This window comes from Microcaecilia unicolor, chromosome 1, assembly GCF_901765095.1.
Source record: "Microcaecilia unicolor chromosome 1, aMicUni1.1, whole genome shotgun sequence".
Lineage (NCBI taxonomy): Eukaryota > Metazoa > Chordata > Amphibia > Gymnophiona > Siphonopidae > Microcaecilia > Microcaecilia unicolor.
The window spans coordinates 636,446,804-636,465,083 of record NC_044031.1 but is presented as its reverse complement, the minus strand read 5'-3'; the positions used below and the strand labels follow the sequence as shown (position 1 = coordinate 636,465,083).

General features: G+C 41.2%; 1 protein-coding gene across 1 annotated transcript; it reads left to right on the top strand.

Moving 5' to 3' along the window:
* Positions 1-4,323: 4,323 nt before the first annotated feature.
* LOC115481926 (olfactory receptor 1009-like) lies at positions 4,324-9,803 on the top strand. The gene is made up of 2 exons (XM_030221402.1): positions 4,324-5,243; positions 9,773-9,803. Exons 1-2 carry the CDS (start codon positions 4,324-4,326, stop codon positions 9,801-9,803), a joined length of 951 nt encoding a protein of 316 aa, XP_030077262.1.
* Positions 9,804-18,280: the final 8,477 nt, after the last annotated feature.

Below are 18,280 nucleotides of genomic sequence, written 5' to 3'. Positions count from 1 at the left end.
CATCAATCTCCTCATCATTTGCCTCTCCACTTCAGCAGATATTCGATAGGCACCCTGCTTCAGCGGCTCATGGACACTTATGTTTGCATTGTGATTAGTCAAATGGGTAAGTCCTGGTTTAGCGAAAAACACATTAGCATACTGTTGCAATACTGCTTCTAACTGCAGTCTCTAGGTGGGAGTTAATTGCTCTCCCACTACAATTTGTTGTACAGATCCTTCTGGTAATGTCTCTGTTAGGAGGTCAGGTATGGGCTCACTATCCTGACACTCTTCTGGTAGGCTGCACACAGCTAGTACCATAGCTGTGTGACTTGCATAGGCCTTTAACATATTTACATGGAAGGTATGCTGCTTTCTGTGTTGAGTCCATAGATATAACATAGTTTGAACCATTCAGACACCTTATGACCTTTTAAGGACCTGCCCAATTAGCTTGAAGTTTATTCTGACGACCTTAAGAACACTTTGCTGTACAGTTCGAACTATGTACTGAACAATACTTGGTGCAGTCATACACCGCTGGTTTCCATCACCTTTAATGAGACAACATATTCTGCACCTCTGGTTACCAATGACTCTCTTAACATTCCAGATTTTATTCCATACGCTGTACATCCACTCCCTCTGGGCATGGGAGAAGAGACTTTACACAAACTACTGAACTTTACTGAACTCCATACCTATATGGACCATCTGAAAACAACCTCCACAGAAGTGACTCATACCATCACCTATGAGAATGGACAAATTAGACAAACTGTTCAAAATTTGCTACAAGACTCCCATGTTTCAGCATGGGAAATATTCTTTGGATTTTCACCTACAGCTGATCGTGTCTTTAATGTTTTAATTCACCCTATCATTATTTTAACTGGTGTACAAGTATTGCTATGCATTGTTATGATCTTCATGTGCTGTAAACTTAGACACATGTACAACTCTTTGCAAAGTCTAACCTATAAAATACCCTCACCCCTGTAAGGCAGCCATACACACAAATACACACACTATTTTCTTCCCAACATTTACATTTTAATCTGGCATGTTAATTGGGCTTTTTCTAAAAGTCCCATCATCTACCTTTGAACCACTCTAGTCTGGCAGGTTAATTTGGGCTTTTTATTTATTTATTTATTTATTTGTAGCATTTGTATCCCACATTTTCCCAACAATTTGCAGGCTCAATGTGACTTACATTTGCCGTAATGGCAGTTGCCATTTCCGGATAACAGAATTACAAATGGTAATGTGTTAAGTTGCATACATACATGGGAACATACATGTAACATAACATACGTGAACAGATAATGGTATAGATATATATCATGTGCATATATATGTTAAGGAAGAATAAATTATGGTAATACATGAAAGTTCCTGCGTAAGAAATTGGAAGAATAAATTATAGTAATACATGAACGTTCCTGAGTACAAAACTGGGTTGTATCATTCTTTAGGTCATCGACTATGGAGAGACCATATTCGACATAGAGATTGAAGTGGTTATGCTTATTCATTAGAGGTAAGGAGGTTGATCAGTCAAGTGATAAGATTTCAATTATGTCTATGTTGTGTAAAGTCTTATTTTTTGGTGTTTAAGATGGGTGTTTATGGTATGCCTTCTTGAACAGATCTGTTTTCAGTAGCCTTTGGAAGACAGTTAGGTCTTGCGTTATTTTTATGGCCTTCGGTAGTGCATTTCATAGCTGCGTTCAGATGTATGAGAAACTGGTCGCGTATGTTGATTTATATTTTAGTCCTTTGCAGTTAAGGTAATGGAGATCGAGGATTATGCGTGCTGATCTCTTTGCATTCCTGGTAGGCAAGTCTATATGGTTTGAAATATAGGTCGGGGCTTCCCCGTGAATGATTTTGTGGACCAGGGTGCAAACTTTGAACACAAATCGTTCTTTTAGTGGGAGCCAGTGTAGTTTCTCTCTTAGGGGTTTGGCACCTTCGTATTTCGCTTTCCCAAATATGAGTCTGGCTGCTGTATTTTGAGCGGTTTGAAGCTTCTTAATGATTTGTTCTTTACATCCAGCATAAATGGCATTGCAGTAGTCTAGATGGCTTAGCTGTACTAGGCTGCAGAATACTTCCCTTGGGAAGAAAGGTTTGATTCTTTTAAGTTTCCTAGCATGATCCTGGACTCCACTTAACAGATGATTCAATAAGGACTGAAATGGTTATGAGAGTAGTTAGCACTGTTTCAGTGCTATGATTGGATCGAAAACCTGATTGTGATTCATGCAGTATGGTGAATTTGTTTAGGTAATTGGTAAGTTGTTTGGTTACCATACTTTCCATTAGTTTGACTACCAGGGGGATTGATGCTACTGGTTGATAGTTGGTTGTGTCGTTTAATTTTTTCTTTAGGTCTTTGGGTATTTTTATACCTGGCATCCTGGTACCTGTAGGCCTTAACCTCCAAAATGTCTGCATCCCTTATGCACTGTCCATTCTGCTCCAAGACGGATAAGAGGTGGCATATTTGGGTCAGCCTTGCCCACTAATGACTGCCCAACCTAAGGCATGAGGCTTGGGCTCATAATGGGACTTAAACATCTCACTACTGTGGAGATATGAATGAGCAGGACAGGGGACCTGCTAGAACTAGCAGGAGCAATATAACTGGAGGTATGGGAACATGAACCGTCGTCACTACAGTGACAAATCAGGTATCCAGAGTTACTTCCATCTTGCCTCCATGCACAGAAAAAAAAAAGAAGTGGTGGAGATGTCAGGTTTGCTGGACATACTTAGATTAATATGAAACCAGATTCTGATAACTCCTCCCTTCCTCAGGAATCCCTGAGGATGGCAGATGGACCAAATGTTGCCAAGCTGCCTGCTAGGGCTTTGTTTCTCAAGTACCCCTACATAACATACCTTTCTCCTCTCTGGGCATCTGGGACCAGGGCTCTCTGAGAACAATGAAAGCCAGACAGATAGGCTCCAAAACTAGGGACTTCAAAGATTAAAGCCTGTGAAAGTGCGCACCTTCCTTACATCAGGAAATTAAACTGGAGTTTGCAAAGGAAATAGCTGATAACAAAGGCTGGGAAAGAAAGAAGTTATTTGATCCCTCTCTGTTCCTGTTAGGTATATAAGTCAGAGCACATGGCTCTGCTTGTTCTTCTTACTCTGCACACCCACATCTCTAGCCACCAGAGCACCTGGCTCTGCCCCCCCCCCCTTCTCCTTTAGCCCTACCCCGAGGCTCTCCGTCTCTCTTTTCCTCTGAACACCCCTATCCTTACCTCTCTCTCCTTAATTCCCATCTGTACACACACACCGATACAGTATTGTAATATTTATCTGTACTAAGTGCTGTGAGCCTGTATATGTGAATACAATATACCTTATATATATATATATATATATATATATATATATATATATATATATATATATATATATATATATATACAGTATATATATATATAAACCCGTGTGGATTGTGTATTCTTGGGAACCCACTGCCTCAGCGGACTCGACCCGGGACCATAACTGGATAATGAATGCTGACACAGGGCAGTGGCAATTTTCTCTGATTCTATGGAGGATAAGGCTACCACTTCAGGATACCTGGCAGCTACAAAGTAGTAAATTTAAAACAAATCAGAAAAATATTTCTTCACTCATCGTGTAATTAAACTCTGGAATGTATTGCCAGAGAATGTGATAAAAGCAGTTTGCTTAGAAGGGTTTTAAAAAGGTTTGGATGGCTTCCTAAAAGAAAAGTCCATATGCCATTATTAAAATGACTTGGGGAAAATCCACTGCATAAAATGTATTGTGCTGTTCTGGGATCTTGCCAGGTACTTGTGACCTGGATTGGCCACTGTTGGAAACAGGATGCTGGGCTTGATGGATCGTCGGTCTGCCCCAATATGGCAATACTTATGTACTTATTTATTTATGTACTTATGACATATGGGGGAAGTTATTAAAATGGGCCACTATTAAAACATGTTATTTTAGTGTTATCCCAGTTGTTAGTAACTAGGTCTCCTTGCATAAAATGGGACCTGTGGTAAAATAGCATGAGCTAATGGTAAAATAACATATGTTAACGGTAGCCCACATTGATAACTACAGCCCTTAACAGCTAATGAAACTTCCATATATAACTGTTTTTTTGTAGCTCTATGAAGTTTTCATGGACTGCTTTTTTATAACTGTGACTGAAAATGAAAATAAGCCTGATTTAATGATGACACTGTTCTTTTCTGCAGCACACTTAAAACATAAAATCATTACATAAGCTTAGTTCAAATCTGATTTTTTTTCTACCAACAGAGACATTCATAATAATAAATGGAAGACAGGAACCAGACATCAGTGACTGAGTTCATTCTCGTTGGACTTACACGTGATCCAAAGCTTCAGATTCTACTCTTTATGCTCTTCCTTCTGGTCTATATTATCACCCTGTTGGGCAATATCGGCATCATTTTTGTAACTAGGTTGGATGTGCGCCTACAGACACCAATGTACTTTTTCCTCTTTCATTTGTCAGTTCTAGATATCTGTTATTCTTCAGGCATCACCCCTAAAACCCTACAAACCCTCTTGACAGAGCAGAAAACTATCTCCTTCCTTGGTTGTGCTCTACAAATGTATTTTTTTCTCTGTTTTGCTACCACAGAATTGTATCTACTGGCAGTGATGGCATATGATCGATATGTGGCAATCTGTAACCCACTGCTTTATCTAGTCATTATGACCAGGAGTCTGTGTATTCAGATAATGTGTGCAGTTTATATCATTGGCTTTAGTACTGCCCTAATACTTGCAATTTGTACTTTTCACTTATCCTACTGTGGATCCAATGTAATTAATCACTTTTTTTGTGATATTCTTCCAATATTGGTCCTTTCTTGCTCCGACACCTCTGTCAATGAAATTGTAGTGGTTTTTTTTGCTGGGTTCAACACCATAACCACCTTTTTGGCCATCTTAATCTCTTACACTTATATTATCACCAAAATCCTAAGGATTCGCTCTGCAGAAGGAAGACGCAAAGCATTCAACACTTGTGCCTCCCACTTCACTGCTGTGTTGATATTCTATGGGACTATTTTTGTCACATATTTACAGCCTAATTCAAGCTATTCTATGGAGCAGGATAAAGTAGTTTCAGTATTTTATGCAGTGCTAATCCCTATGTTAAACCCTCTGATTTATAGCCTGAGGAACAAAGAAGTAAAAGCAGCCTTGATAAGGATATGGAAAAAATTCTTCACAACATTTAGAGGGTTTACTAAGTAAGTGTTATGTTGTGGACCACTTTCACACTTTGGTAAAAGGCAGTATATTAATAAATCGAATCTAATTAAAACAAAGTCAATGAAAAATAATCTTTATCTCTAAAGTTAGAGTTGTGGGCTAATAACTGAGGAAGCCTGATTCAAATTTCACTGCTGCACCTTGTGGTCCTGGGCAGGTCACTTAACTTGTCATTGCCTCAGGTACAAATCTAGATGATAAGCCCTTCAGGGACAATAAACATACCTACTCTACCAGAATGTCACTTACCTTGAACGTCTGAGAAAGGTCTGACATGACATGAATCCAATTCCATCACCAGAGGTACAATGTATTTGAGGAAAAACCTATGTTACTAGCTAGTCACATACACACACATACACAAACACACAGACACACACACACAAGGTCTAACACCGGTCTACACATACTATATCAGGACTTGCTTATGCACTTCTACCCTAGGTAACATTATATTTATGCACCTCTCTGACGTCTCATGTAACTTTGTGATTCCTATATGTTTAAATATTCTATCTCTTCCTATGCCTTATGCTGTCTATTATGGTGTTTTATTGTGTGTTGTGTTCTCATTAGCTTACTATTATGCCATATTATGTACTGTTATTTGAATATTTTTACAGCTATAATTGTCAATTGCCTATGTTCAACTTATTCTTGCTATATATCGTCTTTGGTTAATTTTTTCAAAAAGAGGTATTTTTAAAATACATCCAAATATTTCAGCTTTGATCTTGTCAATTGATGTTTCCTCTATGTAAATGTTTCTGCTACCAGAATTGTTCAGTAAGCCATGGGACTCGCTTCAAAATATTCATAATAATTCTCTTATCTAATACCGATTGCACTATCCAGGTGAATCTGTTGAAGAAAGCTGTCTAGACAAAGGTGGCAGTGGTGGTATGAACAGTGGCAGCAGAAGTAGGAGGCTGGGGAGAACAGCAAATAATGGAAGGGTGGCTGGGTTTCTGCTGTGGAGTTCAGTCCCATCAGTGTTACTTTTGGTGAAATCTAGGGAACAGTTGAAGGTTTTTCAGTAAGCCTTTGGAAATGTTGGTAAGGAGGTTTTTGTTTGGGTTTTTTTTTGTCTTTAGATAAAATGATGTGGCTTCTTCCAGAAAGGCTTGGTAATTGTATGTGTGGTTTTTAGGATATGTAGAGGTGAAAGCTTTTTAGACTTGCATATAGGTTAGATGCATTCTACTGCAGAGTCATTGTGATTTCTTTTGCCAATTAATGGATTATATAACTTAAGAGGGTTTATTTGTAAAATTTGTTATGCCGCAATATTGCTGGTCATCAAAGCAGTTAGAACAACAAATCAAATATCAGCAACCAAAAATATGTAAAACATCAGGGAGGGGTAATTGCATAGCAGAACTAAAATAAAACCAGAAAATAATAAATGCATTACATAGAATCAACATACATAAGTATTGCCATACTGGGAAAGACCAAAGGTCCATCAAGCCCAGCATCCTGTTTCCAACAGTGGCCAATCCAGGTCACAAATACCTGGCAAGATCCCAAAAAAGTACAAAACATTTTATACTGCTTATCCCAGAAATAGTGGATTTTCCCCAAGTCCATTGAATAATGGTCTATGGGCTTTTCCTTTAGGAAGCCGTCCAAACCTTTTTTAAACTCCGCTAAGCTAACCACCTTTACCACAATCTCTGGCAACGAATTCCAGAGTTTAATTACAGGTTGAGTGAAGAAAACTTTTCTCCGATTTGTTTTAGTGCTAGAAAAACTTCAAAAACAAAATATATGGACTGAAAGATAGTGTGAAAAAGCACTCCTAACAAACAAACAAACAAACAGTTGTATGTAACTTAATAGAAACATCATTAATTTTAGGAACAAATAATAGAGAAGAGATTGACGTAGAAAACCAGATGCAGAGCCGGTGGTGGGAGGCGGGGCTGGTGGTTGGGAGGCAGGGATAGTGCTGGGCTGACTTATACGGTCTGTGCCACAGCCGGTGGTGGGAGACGGGACGGGTGGTTTGGAGATGGGGATAGTGCTGGGCAGACTTATACGGTCTGTGCCCTGAAGAGCACAGGTACAAATCAAAGTAGGGTATACACAAAAAGTAGCACATATGAGTTATCTTGTTGGGCAGACTGGATGGACCATGCAGGTCTTTTTCTGCTGTCATCTACTATGTTACCTTGAATGTGGCTGAAAGAGGGCATTGTACATCATTGTGCCAGCTCTGACCTACTGCTTATCTTAGTACCAGGGGACTCTCTGCCAGTGGGGCACAACCTCTGATCTGCAGTTAACTGTGAGTAAACGTGCTTACTCAAATAAAGGACTTTTTCAAAGAGATTAGTCTTCAGGTGTCAACTGGTGTGCCAAAGTTATACAGCAGCAATAAGTCCTAGAGGCTGTATGCAGGTCCCTGGAGCAGTTTTAGTGACTGCAGTACATTTGTGGGTAGTGGGTTTTGGGGGGGGGGGGGGGGTTGGGGGCTCAGCTCCCAAAGTAAGGAAGCTATGCACATGGGAGCTTTTCTGAAGTCCATTGCAGTGACCCCTAGGGAGCCCGGTTGGTGTCCTGCCATGTCAGGGGGGGCCAGTGCACTAAAAATGCTGGCTCCTTCCATGGCCAAATGCCTTGGATTTGGCTGGGGTTTGAGATGGCTGACATAACTTTACATTATTGCTAAAAAACGACGCCAGCCATCTCAAACCCTGGCCAAATCCAAGGCATTTGGCTGGCCAGAACCCTATTATCGAAACAAAAGATGGCCGACCATCTTTTTCGAAAATACGGGTCTGGCCAGCATACATCGCCGGCCATGTATTTCACCGAAGCCGTTCGATTATTCCCCTCTATGTTACTTTACTGAATCTCATCACTGAATCAAATTATCAATATTTTGTCCAGCAGGTGTATCATCTACATAGTATCAATTATCATCAAAGCCGTGGATAACATTTCCTGGGACTTGACCTGGGAAACAGATTTCCCATCATACTAAAGACATAAAAAGATTTGAATCAATCAGAGAAAAGTGATAAAACTGGTATGGGGTTTGTGACAAAAGATGTATGAGAAGAGACTTGAGGACCTGAATATATATATATATATATATATATATATATATATATATATATATATATATATATATATATATATCCTAGAGGAAAGGAGGGATAGGGGCATGGGCATAGTTTAGGGGATGAGGGGGGAATTCCCTCCCCCCCCCCCAAATGAGCTGTCTGTCCGGTATCCTAACCTCCCTCCCTGTGGGATCTGGTACCACTGGCTTCCTCCTGCCCAGAAGATTGAAGGAGGGCAGCGCTGCAGAGAGCGGGAAGGAAGCCAGTGGTACTGGATCCCAGGATGAGAGGGTGGAGGAGGCATAGAAATGCCTCAACCTTGGATTGGGAGGGGGGAAGGGAAAAAGAGCCACGTCACCAGGGGGAGAAAGGAAGGATAGAGATACCAGACTGCAGGGGAGGATAGGTCCATAGCTATGAAATAGTTTGTATCATTCAGGCATCTTAAGACCTTGTAAGGTCCCGCCCAATTAGCTTGAAGTTTATTCTGACGAACTAGGACTAAAACAAGTACCTACTGGTCCTCATAAAACTCTCTATTTCAGGCCTTATGATTATACCAGGTCTTTTGCTTAGTTTGGGCTGCCTGCAAGTTATCTCTGACAAAGTTCACACGTTCTTCTAATCTCTGCCACATATTAACTACATATTCAATTACAGGGATGTCAGAGGTATCCCCAAGTTCTCTTATTAGGTTGAGGCCCTCTCACCCTCCAGCCATAAAGCAACTCAAATGAGGAGAACCCTGTAGACTCCTGAAATACTTCTCTATATGCAAAGAGTAGGTAGGGTAAGTATTTTTCCCAGTCATGGTCTCCTGATTCTGCGAAAATCATTAACATATGCTTTAATGTCCCATTTACTCTCTCTACCAACCCATTAGTTTCAGTGTGATATGGGGTGGGATGTACAGATTTCACTCCACGGTATGCCCACAGATTTCGGATTAGCTCAGACATAAACTGTGTCCCTTGGTCTGAGAGTATTTCTCGTCGATATCCTATCTGGGAAAATATTGCTATGGAAGATAAGGCTACCGCTTCAGGATATCTGGTAGCAAAGTCCACCACTGTCAACATATACCTTTTCCCAGTCCAGTTATTCTCTCAAAGGGTCCACTGATAATGGGTAAAGGTTTCAAGGGAGCTCAGGGGTGATCTTGGGTCTTACTCACTCTTTGGCACGCATCACAGGTTTAACAATAGTCAGCTACGGCTCGAGATACTCCCAGCCAACAGACGTTCTGGGTCAATCTAGTGCGTGCGCTTGTCACCCCCTGAAGTCCTGCTAGTGGAATGTCATGTGCAATCTGTAGAAGTTGTTCTCTGAATGCCCTAGGTACTATAAGCTGCTTGCCTGCTGTCCAGGGCCTAATAAGATCAGCATAATCAGTCTCTCTGTACAACAAGCCACCTTTCTATAGGATACAATCTTTAACAGTCTCATTGGTTGGCTGACCAGCCCTCTACCTCAGGGCTTCCAGGTCACAGTCAGGGTGCTGTGCTTCCTGAAAAGCATGTCACTGTCCTATATAAGTTTTCATATTTGCTTGGAAGTTCCTTAATCACTCCACCCACTTTTCTAAGGGAAATAGAATCCAGAACTTGCTGAAAATCCACTCCCAGCTTTGGAAAATACATTTACTATGAAAAAATGTCTAATATACCCTCCTAAAATGTATCATCCTTAGTATACAATATCTTATAAAACTCCAAAAATCTCAGCTGAATCTGATGCTCCTTAAATAAAACATCCCCTATATCGTTTCAAATTTTAAGTATGTGAGTCTTTAATTGCTGTCTCTTAAGTTTCCTGGCCATATGTTTCCCCAATTTGTCTCCAAATATTATAGCTGAACTTTTTAATGTCAGGCTAAATACATAAAAGTAAAAAATCTAAATCAGTGAAAATTTAATATGAAGACGAGCAGAATGATGCACTTGAAGAGTTGAAATCTAAGGGAGCTGTATGTGGTAGGAGGTCAGAAGATGATGGGGGGAGAGGGTCCTTGGAGTGATAGTGTCTGAGGATCTAAGGGCGATAAAACAATGTGACAAGGCAGTGGTCAAAGAGAGAAGGTTGATAGGCTGCATAGAGAGAGTTATAACCAGCAGAAGAAAGGAGATATTGATACCCCTGTATGAGAGGTGATAAGAGTATGATTGGGGGTTTTGGTAGTGTGCTCAGAGAGGAAAGGACAAATTTGGTAAAATTATAGAGAAAGAAATGACAGGTTTTAGAAGTCTGTTGGAAATGTGCAGAAAAAGAGAGAGAGGAGTCAAAGATGATCCCAAGGTTATGAGACAGAGAGAGTGTTATTCATAGAGACAGAGAATGGGGAAAGAGGAGAGATTGCTTTACGGGGAAAGAAAATAAACTTAGTTTGGGCCATGTTTAGCTTCAGAGAGTGGCAAGCCATCCAGGCAGCAATGTCAAACAGGCAGGCTGAGACTTTGGCCTGGATTCCTGCTGAAATTTATGTTGTGGAGAGGTAGATCTGGGAGTCATCAGCATAAAGGTGATATTGAAAACTGAGGGAGGAGCTCAGAGCACCAAGGAAATAAGTATAGATGGAGAAAGAAGAGGTCCCAAGACAGAGCCCTGAGGTACATCAACTGCTAGTGGGGTAGAAGTGGAGGAGGAGGATCCACCAGAACATACACTGAAATACACTAAAAGTGCGATGGGAGAGATAAGAAGAAACCCAAGAAAGAACAAGTGAGCCCTGAAATCCAAGTGAGGACAGCATATCAAGGAGCAGGTGGTGTTTCAAAAGCTAGATTGATTAAGAAGGAACAGACTTTAGTAAGAGCTGTTTCATTTGTATGTAGAGGGCAAAAGCCAGATTGAAGTGGATCAAGAATAGCTTGAGATGAAAGAAAGTCAAGACAGAAAGTCAAGACAATGGCAGCAAACAGCACGTTCAAGTAGCTTGGATTAGAAAGGGAGGAGGGAGAGGGGTGATAGCTGGAAATGGCAGGTAGAGTTCAATGAAGGTTTTTTGAGGAGTGGTGTAACTACAACATTTTTGAAGGAATAAGGAACAGTTGCAGTGGAAAGTGAAAGATTGAAGATATGACAGATAGAGGGGATGCCTGGAATGTCCTCATGGTGGAAGCAGTGGAGACAAAATACAGTGATTGAACTTAAATAACCCATAGAGTAAACACAGAGAATCAATAAATAAAAAAAGGATGACATCATAACAAAACTTAAATATCCTCCCTGCGTGGGTAAGAGTACTGCTTACTTTTCAACTCCAGTTGTCAGGAAGTAAAGCCAGTGCCAGGCAGACTTCTCGGTCTGTGTCCCATATATGCCAAGCTAGATTGGGGATGGATGGGATCGTGGTACCTAAGGACAATGCCAGGTAGACTTTCTACTATCTGTGTCCCAAAAATGGAAAAGAAAGATGAGGATAAACCATACATATTTTATTCTATATTCGTTATTGTTTAATGATGATGATGATGATGATGATGTTGTTGAATGTGACTGTTGGGCAGGATTTTATCTACCATAATTTACCATGATGTTATGTTTATATTTTACTATGTTACTATGTTGAAACTGCATTTTAAAAGGGAAGCCTTTCGGTATAGCTAATTATCACTGGGACATAGCCACGAGGAGAGCCTTGAGGGCCTGGACCCCCTACTTTTCACTCAAGCCCAAGTCTTTCCAGCCAAAGAAGTCTACTGCTTGACTTCCTACCTGTCCATTCAGAGCAGTGTGAAAGTCGGCATTGTCTACACTCCCGTGTATGAAGAACACTGCTGACCTCCGCTCTACTCAGACAGCACAAGCAAGGGCTTGGGCAGTGGACCTCTTTGGGTTGTAACGATGTAAACGTGGTGGTGGGGAGGGGTGGTGAAGCCGAGAGGAAATACGTGGCCCCTTCAGTCCACCTGTGGGCCTTCCACAAGCAGACTTCTCATTACGTTTCTGAATTATAAAAAAGAACACAAGAGGTAAGTGCACCACAAAAATGTAAGACAAAAAAAAGAGTACACAGAACAAAATACAATCAACAGAGAACTAATAAAATTGGCTGTTTCAGGGGGCTGGTTCCAAAATTAGAGCAAGAGAATTTATGCACAAAACAGTGGCTAGTATTCCTGTGAAGTCACAATAACGTCCAGCAATTTTTCCCTGCATTTGTTGTGTACACTATTTATATACTGTTATCAACCAGAGTTTCAGCTGTAATTCACTCAAAAAGATCTTTTCTATTAGAATTGTTGTTGTTATTAACTAAAGATTTGCGCTCTTTCTATTGGGCTTTTTGTTCGGAATAATTCTGTTGGGGCCATGTTCTCAGGGATTATTTGTTGTGGGCTGTTCTGTTTGGAGCTGTTTTGTTTTTAAGCTATTTTATTGGGGCTGTTTTGTTGTGATCTATTTTGACTGGTCACCCCTATGATGGTACCAGCTATGAATATAGCTGGTGACTGCATAACCGCTGGATCCTTTCCCACTCCAACCATAGACTGCCTAGGTACTAACGTAAAAGTGTCACACCGGACATAGGGCGTACTCAGTAACACTACAATTAAGTGATGTTAAATATTCAGCGACAGTCCACTGAGTGAGGATTAAGCAGGCACAAGCCTCTCTTGCCCACTTAAACACCATTGAATATCTGCCCACATGTATCTTTTCTGCTCTGTTTCTAAATATTTGAAAGAGATATTTGGCTCCCAGATGAGCCTTTTCAGGTCCTTATATATAATTTATTTATAAAGTTTCAGTGGGGTTGGAAAGATACAAAACAAAATTAAATCCAAAGCATGAAGCAAATGGAGCTATGTCCTTAAGGATTTAATCCAATTATTGACTAGGATGAGAAAGAATTATAATTATTGATGTTTTCCTTGTGTATTCTCTGGGCTATGACAGACTGTAAGAAATCATGTCCAAAGTCCCACTGCAGAAACTATAAACTCTTTCACTAGATTCAAGTACTAGATCATTAGAAGCTTTAAAGTTCTTGGGAATGCTATATAAATGCAGGGTTTTTCTTTAGTCAAATATATAGATTTATTTTTATGTACAATTTTACAAAATATTTGAAGTTGATAAACCAACATGCAAACTGAAACTAATTTAGGAAAGTTATCATCTAAAATCTATTGATGATTTGACCAACCTGGTTCTACTAGAGGTAGGTTTTGCCAATTGAATGATGAATTTCTTTGACAGTGTGAGTAGACAGTTGTGTAAGAGGACAATGCTAGATATGGTTCTGCATAGGTGATTATAAATAAACTGTGCACCTTTAGTAATGGTGCTAAACTGATTGACTGGGTTAGAATCTGGTTAAGTGGAAGCAACAAGTGATAGTGGTAAATGATGTGCAACAGGGATGGATTTGGTTATTTTCATCACTTTTGTAAGTGATTAGCAAAGGGCAATCAGAAAATGCTGCCTTTTGGTAGGTGATACCAAAATCTATAACAGAGGAAACATTCAGAAAGGTGTGGATAACACAAACTGGGCAGGTGGCACCTTAGCACTCTCCTTTCATCCCACACACCACACTACAAAATATCAATATATGACAAATCATCTAAGAAGAGGAGTGGATTTATTATGGCTGCAGCATTGTATTACTTAAATATGTTAAATGCAGCTTACAGTATCAAGCAATTACATACATGAATACAACTAACAGTATAATGCAATTAAATACATGAATTCTTGTTGTCAATATTCTATCTATCATTTCAGGGCTGGGTGGCTAGCCTTTCAAGTCACACAGCTTCAGCTATTTCCTCTTACTCATCAGCCAAAGCACATTTCTGCCCTGTCTGATCGTAGAAGAGCTGATGCATTACCATCACTTCTCTCTTCAGGGGTTGCCATAAATGCAAATTCGCCTCCTTAACCATTGACTCCTTTTCTTGATGTCTTTAGCCCACCCCACCCCCATTCCATCAAAGTCTGAGGTAGGCACCACAGTCCTTCTGTTTCTCTGGCACTGGCCCCCCCTCGAGTAGAAGAGGGGGATTACCCTGGGTCTTTGACATCATCACTGTCACTGCTAGCAAGTGACAAAACAACTGCACATTTGACAACTGTTAATGCTTGATTTGGTGTAAAAATCCTGCTGTGTGTTTTGTCGGACTAGGACCCACCACCGCAGACCAAGATAAGGACACCTCGTTTGTTGCAGTCTCCCCGTCTCCCATATTCCTAGCTGTGGCCATTCCAGAGATAGCTGTAACCTACATATAGGTCTGCTTTGTAATGCTATTTCTTTTGAAGGTAATAAAATCTGATTCCCTCATGCAGCAGTAAGAAGCCATCATTAGAAGTGACTTGAACAGTTTTTACTGTGTCAGCAACACCAGTTATATACCCCATCCCGCATTTAAATCCTTTCTAGATGATGATGATCATAGTCATTTTGCTTGAACAATCGGAGGGAGTCAAACAGGAGTATATTGAAGCACATATTTGTTTATATTTATATTATACCCTGCCCAGAAAATCTACTCATTAGGAGGAAGCTCAACATTTAATAAACAGGGAACGTTGAACTACAAAATTTTGCTAATTTGTTGACACATATTTAGGAGTTACTGGAGGAGTGGCCTAGTGGTTAGGGTGGTGGACTCTGGTCTTGGGGAACTGAGGAACTGAATTCGATTCCAACTTCAGGCATAGCTCCTTGTGACTCTGGGCGAGTCACTTTACCCTCCATTGCCCCAGGTACAAATAAGTACCTATATATGTAAGCTGCATTGAGCCTGCCATGAGTGGGGAAGCGTGGGGTACAAATGTAACTTAAAAAAAAAAACTGAGGCAGGTATCATTTCATACAGGCTCCATAAGAGACAATTAGCTCAGTAAATTGGGCAAGTTGCATAGCCGCCGAGAGGGGGCGCAGGGGGAGGCAAAATTCCCTGAGCTCGGGCCTCCAAAGGGGGCCTGGTGCCGGGGTCTCTCTCTCTCTCTCTCTCCTGCTCCTGGTGGGACCCAAGAGAGACAACTCCAGTGCCGTGGTCAGGTCCCAGGCAGACATTACAGGCTGGATGTGGCTGCTAGGAGGGATGCGCGTTTTGGAGCACAAGTGCTAGCGCGTGGTGTGACCTGTTCCCACCCTATATAGGGATTGCTTTGTTACATCCCATACGTAATGGCTTCATCTGCTTGATGACAAGGAAGGGAAAATTAGGTTCTTACCTTGGTAATTTTCTTTCCTTTAGTCATAGCAGATGAAGCCATGAGCCCTCCCTGTATGATTGTCTGTATGCTGTGAATCTGTTTCAGGTTCTGTTCTTGTTTCCTGAAGTCAATGTTGGTGTCCATCAACCAGCAGGGGGTGTCGAACCTGGCCCCCAAATATTCTAGAGATTGCGAGGGCGTCCGCTGCCAGCTCTGAGCGGGAAGAATCATCGCTCGCCAAGCTCAGGCCGGTTCTTACACCTGTACAGTACGATTTACAGAGCCCGCTGCTGATTTGCACTTGCCACACTGGGAACAGCGCTTTACATTCTCTGCAGCCATCGCCAAAAATGGCGGGGAAATTCAAAATGGCGGTTTCGCGCCAAAACCCCCCCCGATTGCGGGCCCACCCTGGAGTAGTTAGAAAACACTCTTACCACACCGGACCGAGTATCACAGCTCCGGTCCCAATGAAGAATCAAAGGAAAACCTCTGTTCCATTTTTTTTTAACGCTGTGAGGAAAGCAGAGGTAATAAGAACTCTGGAGTTGGAAAGGCAGGGAAAGGCGAACCAATGTGCCTGCATCCACTGAGTGGGAAAGGACAGGGAAAAGCAAGCTAATATGTCCACATCCACGGGGGCATGGGTAAGGCAGGGAAAGGGCTAACCTATGTGCCTTCAAAGTGAAGCTGCTATAGCCTCTAACACGCTGGCTAACAACTGGCAAGCCAGGAGCCACCCCCAGGCAGAGTTTTGATGGAGTTCCAGCGCTGGAGGAACACGTTTTCTGTTGTCGGGGCCTCGGGATCCCCACCAGCAAAGGTAATGGGGTTGTGGGGGGCGGGGGGGGGCAACAGCGATCCAGGGGGGGGCGGTGGCGGCTCTGCCCTGGGCCCGGTTCAGTCTCTCGGCAGCCCTGGCAAGTTGTGGGAATGCAAGAGGATGGAAAGTTGCCTTTCTCAAAGGGAGCTAAAAGTGCACCTGGGTTGTACAGCATATGCCCTTGTGGGTGCTTTACAAATAAGTTCTCCTTTGGGTGTGTTTAGGTTGTGGGAGAAGAGCTGTGTGTACACACACATTCAGCTTCCAAAAGTAGTTTTGACTCCTTCACTGCCTGTACAAATATATACACCTAATTTTCTAGCTCTGCTGCCTTTATCAAAGATTATCATAGATGGAGTTCAGCAAGTTCTATTTCACTGTGCTATGATTTGCTAAAGTACAGCTGGATGAAGTAATGTTATAACATGTTAGTCTACTCGAAAGCAGAGAAACAAAGATTGGCACCAGAGCTAAGATAGGGCTTCAATATCAGATGGGTTCAGAAACATTGGGTGGGGGTGGGGGGGGGGAGATAGAACAGTGTGGTGCCTAGCTCTATACGAAGAATCCTGGTCAGGATTATTGACATACCCAACCATAGCACATCTCCTGCTACTGATGGGCTGTACTCTCAAATTGTTCAAAAGCTCCATGTCACCAAAAATATCATAATGAGGGGTAGGAAATCTATCTATCTATCTATCTATCTATCTATCTATCTATCTATCTATCTATCTATCTATCTATCTATCTATCTATCTATCTATCTATTTTTTATATTGCAATGCTACCATTTGAGGGCATCATGAGAGGCATAAGGTTAATAAAGCCCCTGCTGTCCCCTTTTCAGCCATGCAATTAGGTCTGTTGGTTAAAATCACAGGGAGGGAATCTGTTGGACCATTAGAGTTGTCCACAGTACCTAAAGAATGGAGGGTGGCCAATGTGATGCCTATTTTTAAAAAAGGGTTCCAGGGGTGATCCAGGAAATTATAAATTGGTAAGCTTGACGTCAGTGCTAGGTAAAACAATGGAAACTATTATAGCGAATGAAATTACTGAACACATAAATGAACATAGTTTGATGGGACAGAGTCAGCATGATTTCAGCCAAGGAAAGTCTGTGAAGGTGTGAACCAACATGCGGATAAAGGTGAAGCGAAAGCTTTTGACAAAGTTCCTCATGAGAGACTCCTGAGAAAATTAGAGTCATGAGATAGGAGGCAATGTTCTGTTGTGGATTAGGAATTGGTTATTGGACAAAAAACAGAGGGTAGGGTTAAATGGTAATTTCTCTCAATGGAGGAGGGTGAATAGTGGAGTGCTGCAGGGATCTTTACTGGGACCGGTGATATTTAACATATTTATAAATGATCTGGAAATCATAATGATGAGTGAGGTGATTACATTTGCAGATGACACAAAACTATTCAAAGTTGTTAAAACACATGCGAATTATGAAAAATTGCAGGAAGACCTTAGGAAATTGGAAGACTTAGCATCCAAATGGCAGATCCAAATCATAGTTACCTGATGCTAGAGTACACCTTAGGAGACAACACTCAAGAAAAAGATCTAGGTGCCATTGTAGACAATACACAGAAATCTTCTGCCCAATGTGTGGCGGTGGCCAAAAAGCAAACAAGATGCTAGGTCTTATTAGGAAAGGGATGCAAAATAATACCAAGAATATTATAATGCTTCTGTATCGTTCCATACTGCAACCTCACCTTGAGTACTGCATTCAATTTTGATCGCCGTATCTCAAAAAAGATATAGTAGAATTTAAAAAGGTTCAAAGAAGAGCGACCAATATGATAAAGGAGATGGAACTCCTCTCATATGTGGAAAAGCTAAAGGTGTTAGGACTCTTCAGCTTGGAAAGATGACAGCTTGGGGGACTATGATTGAGGTATATAAA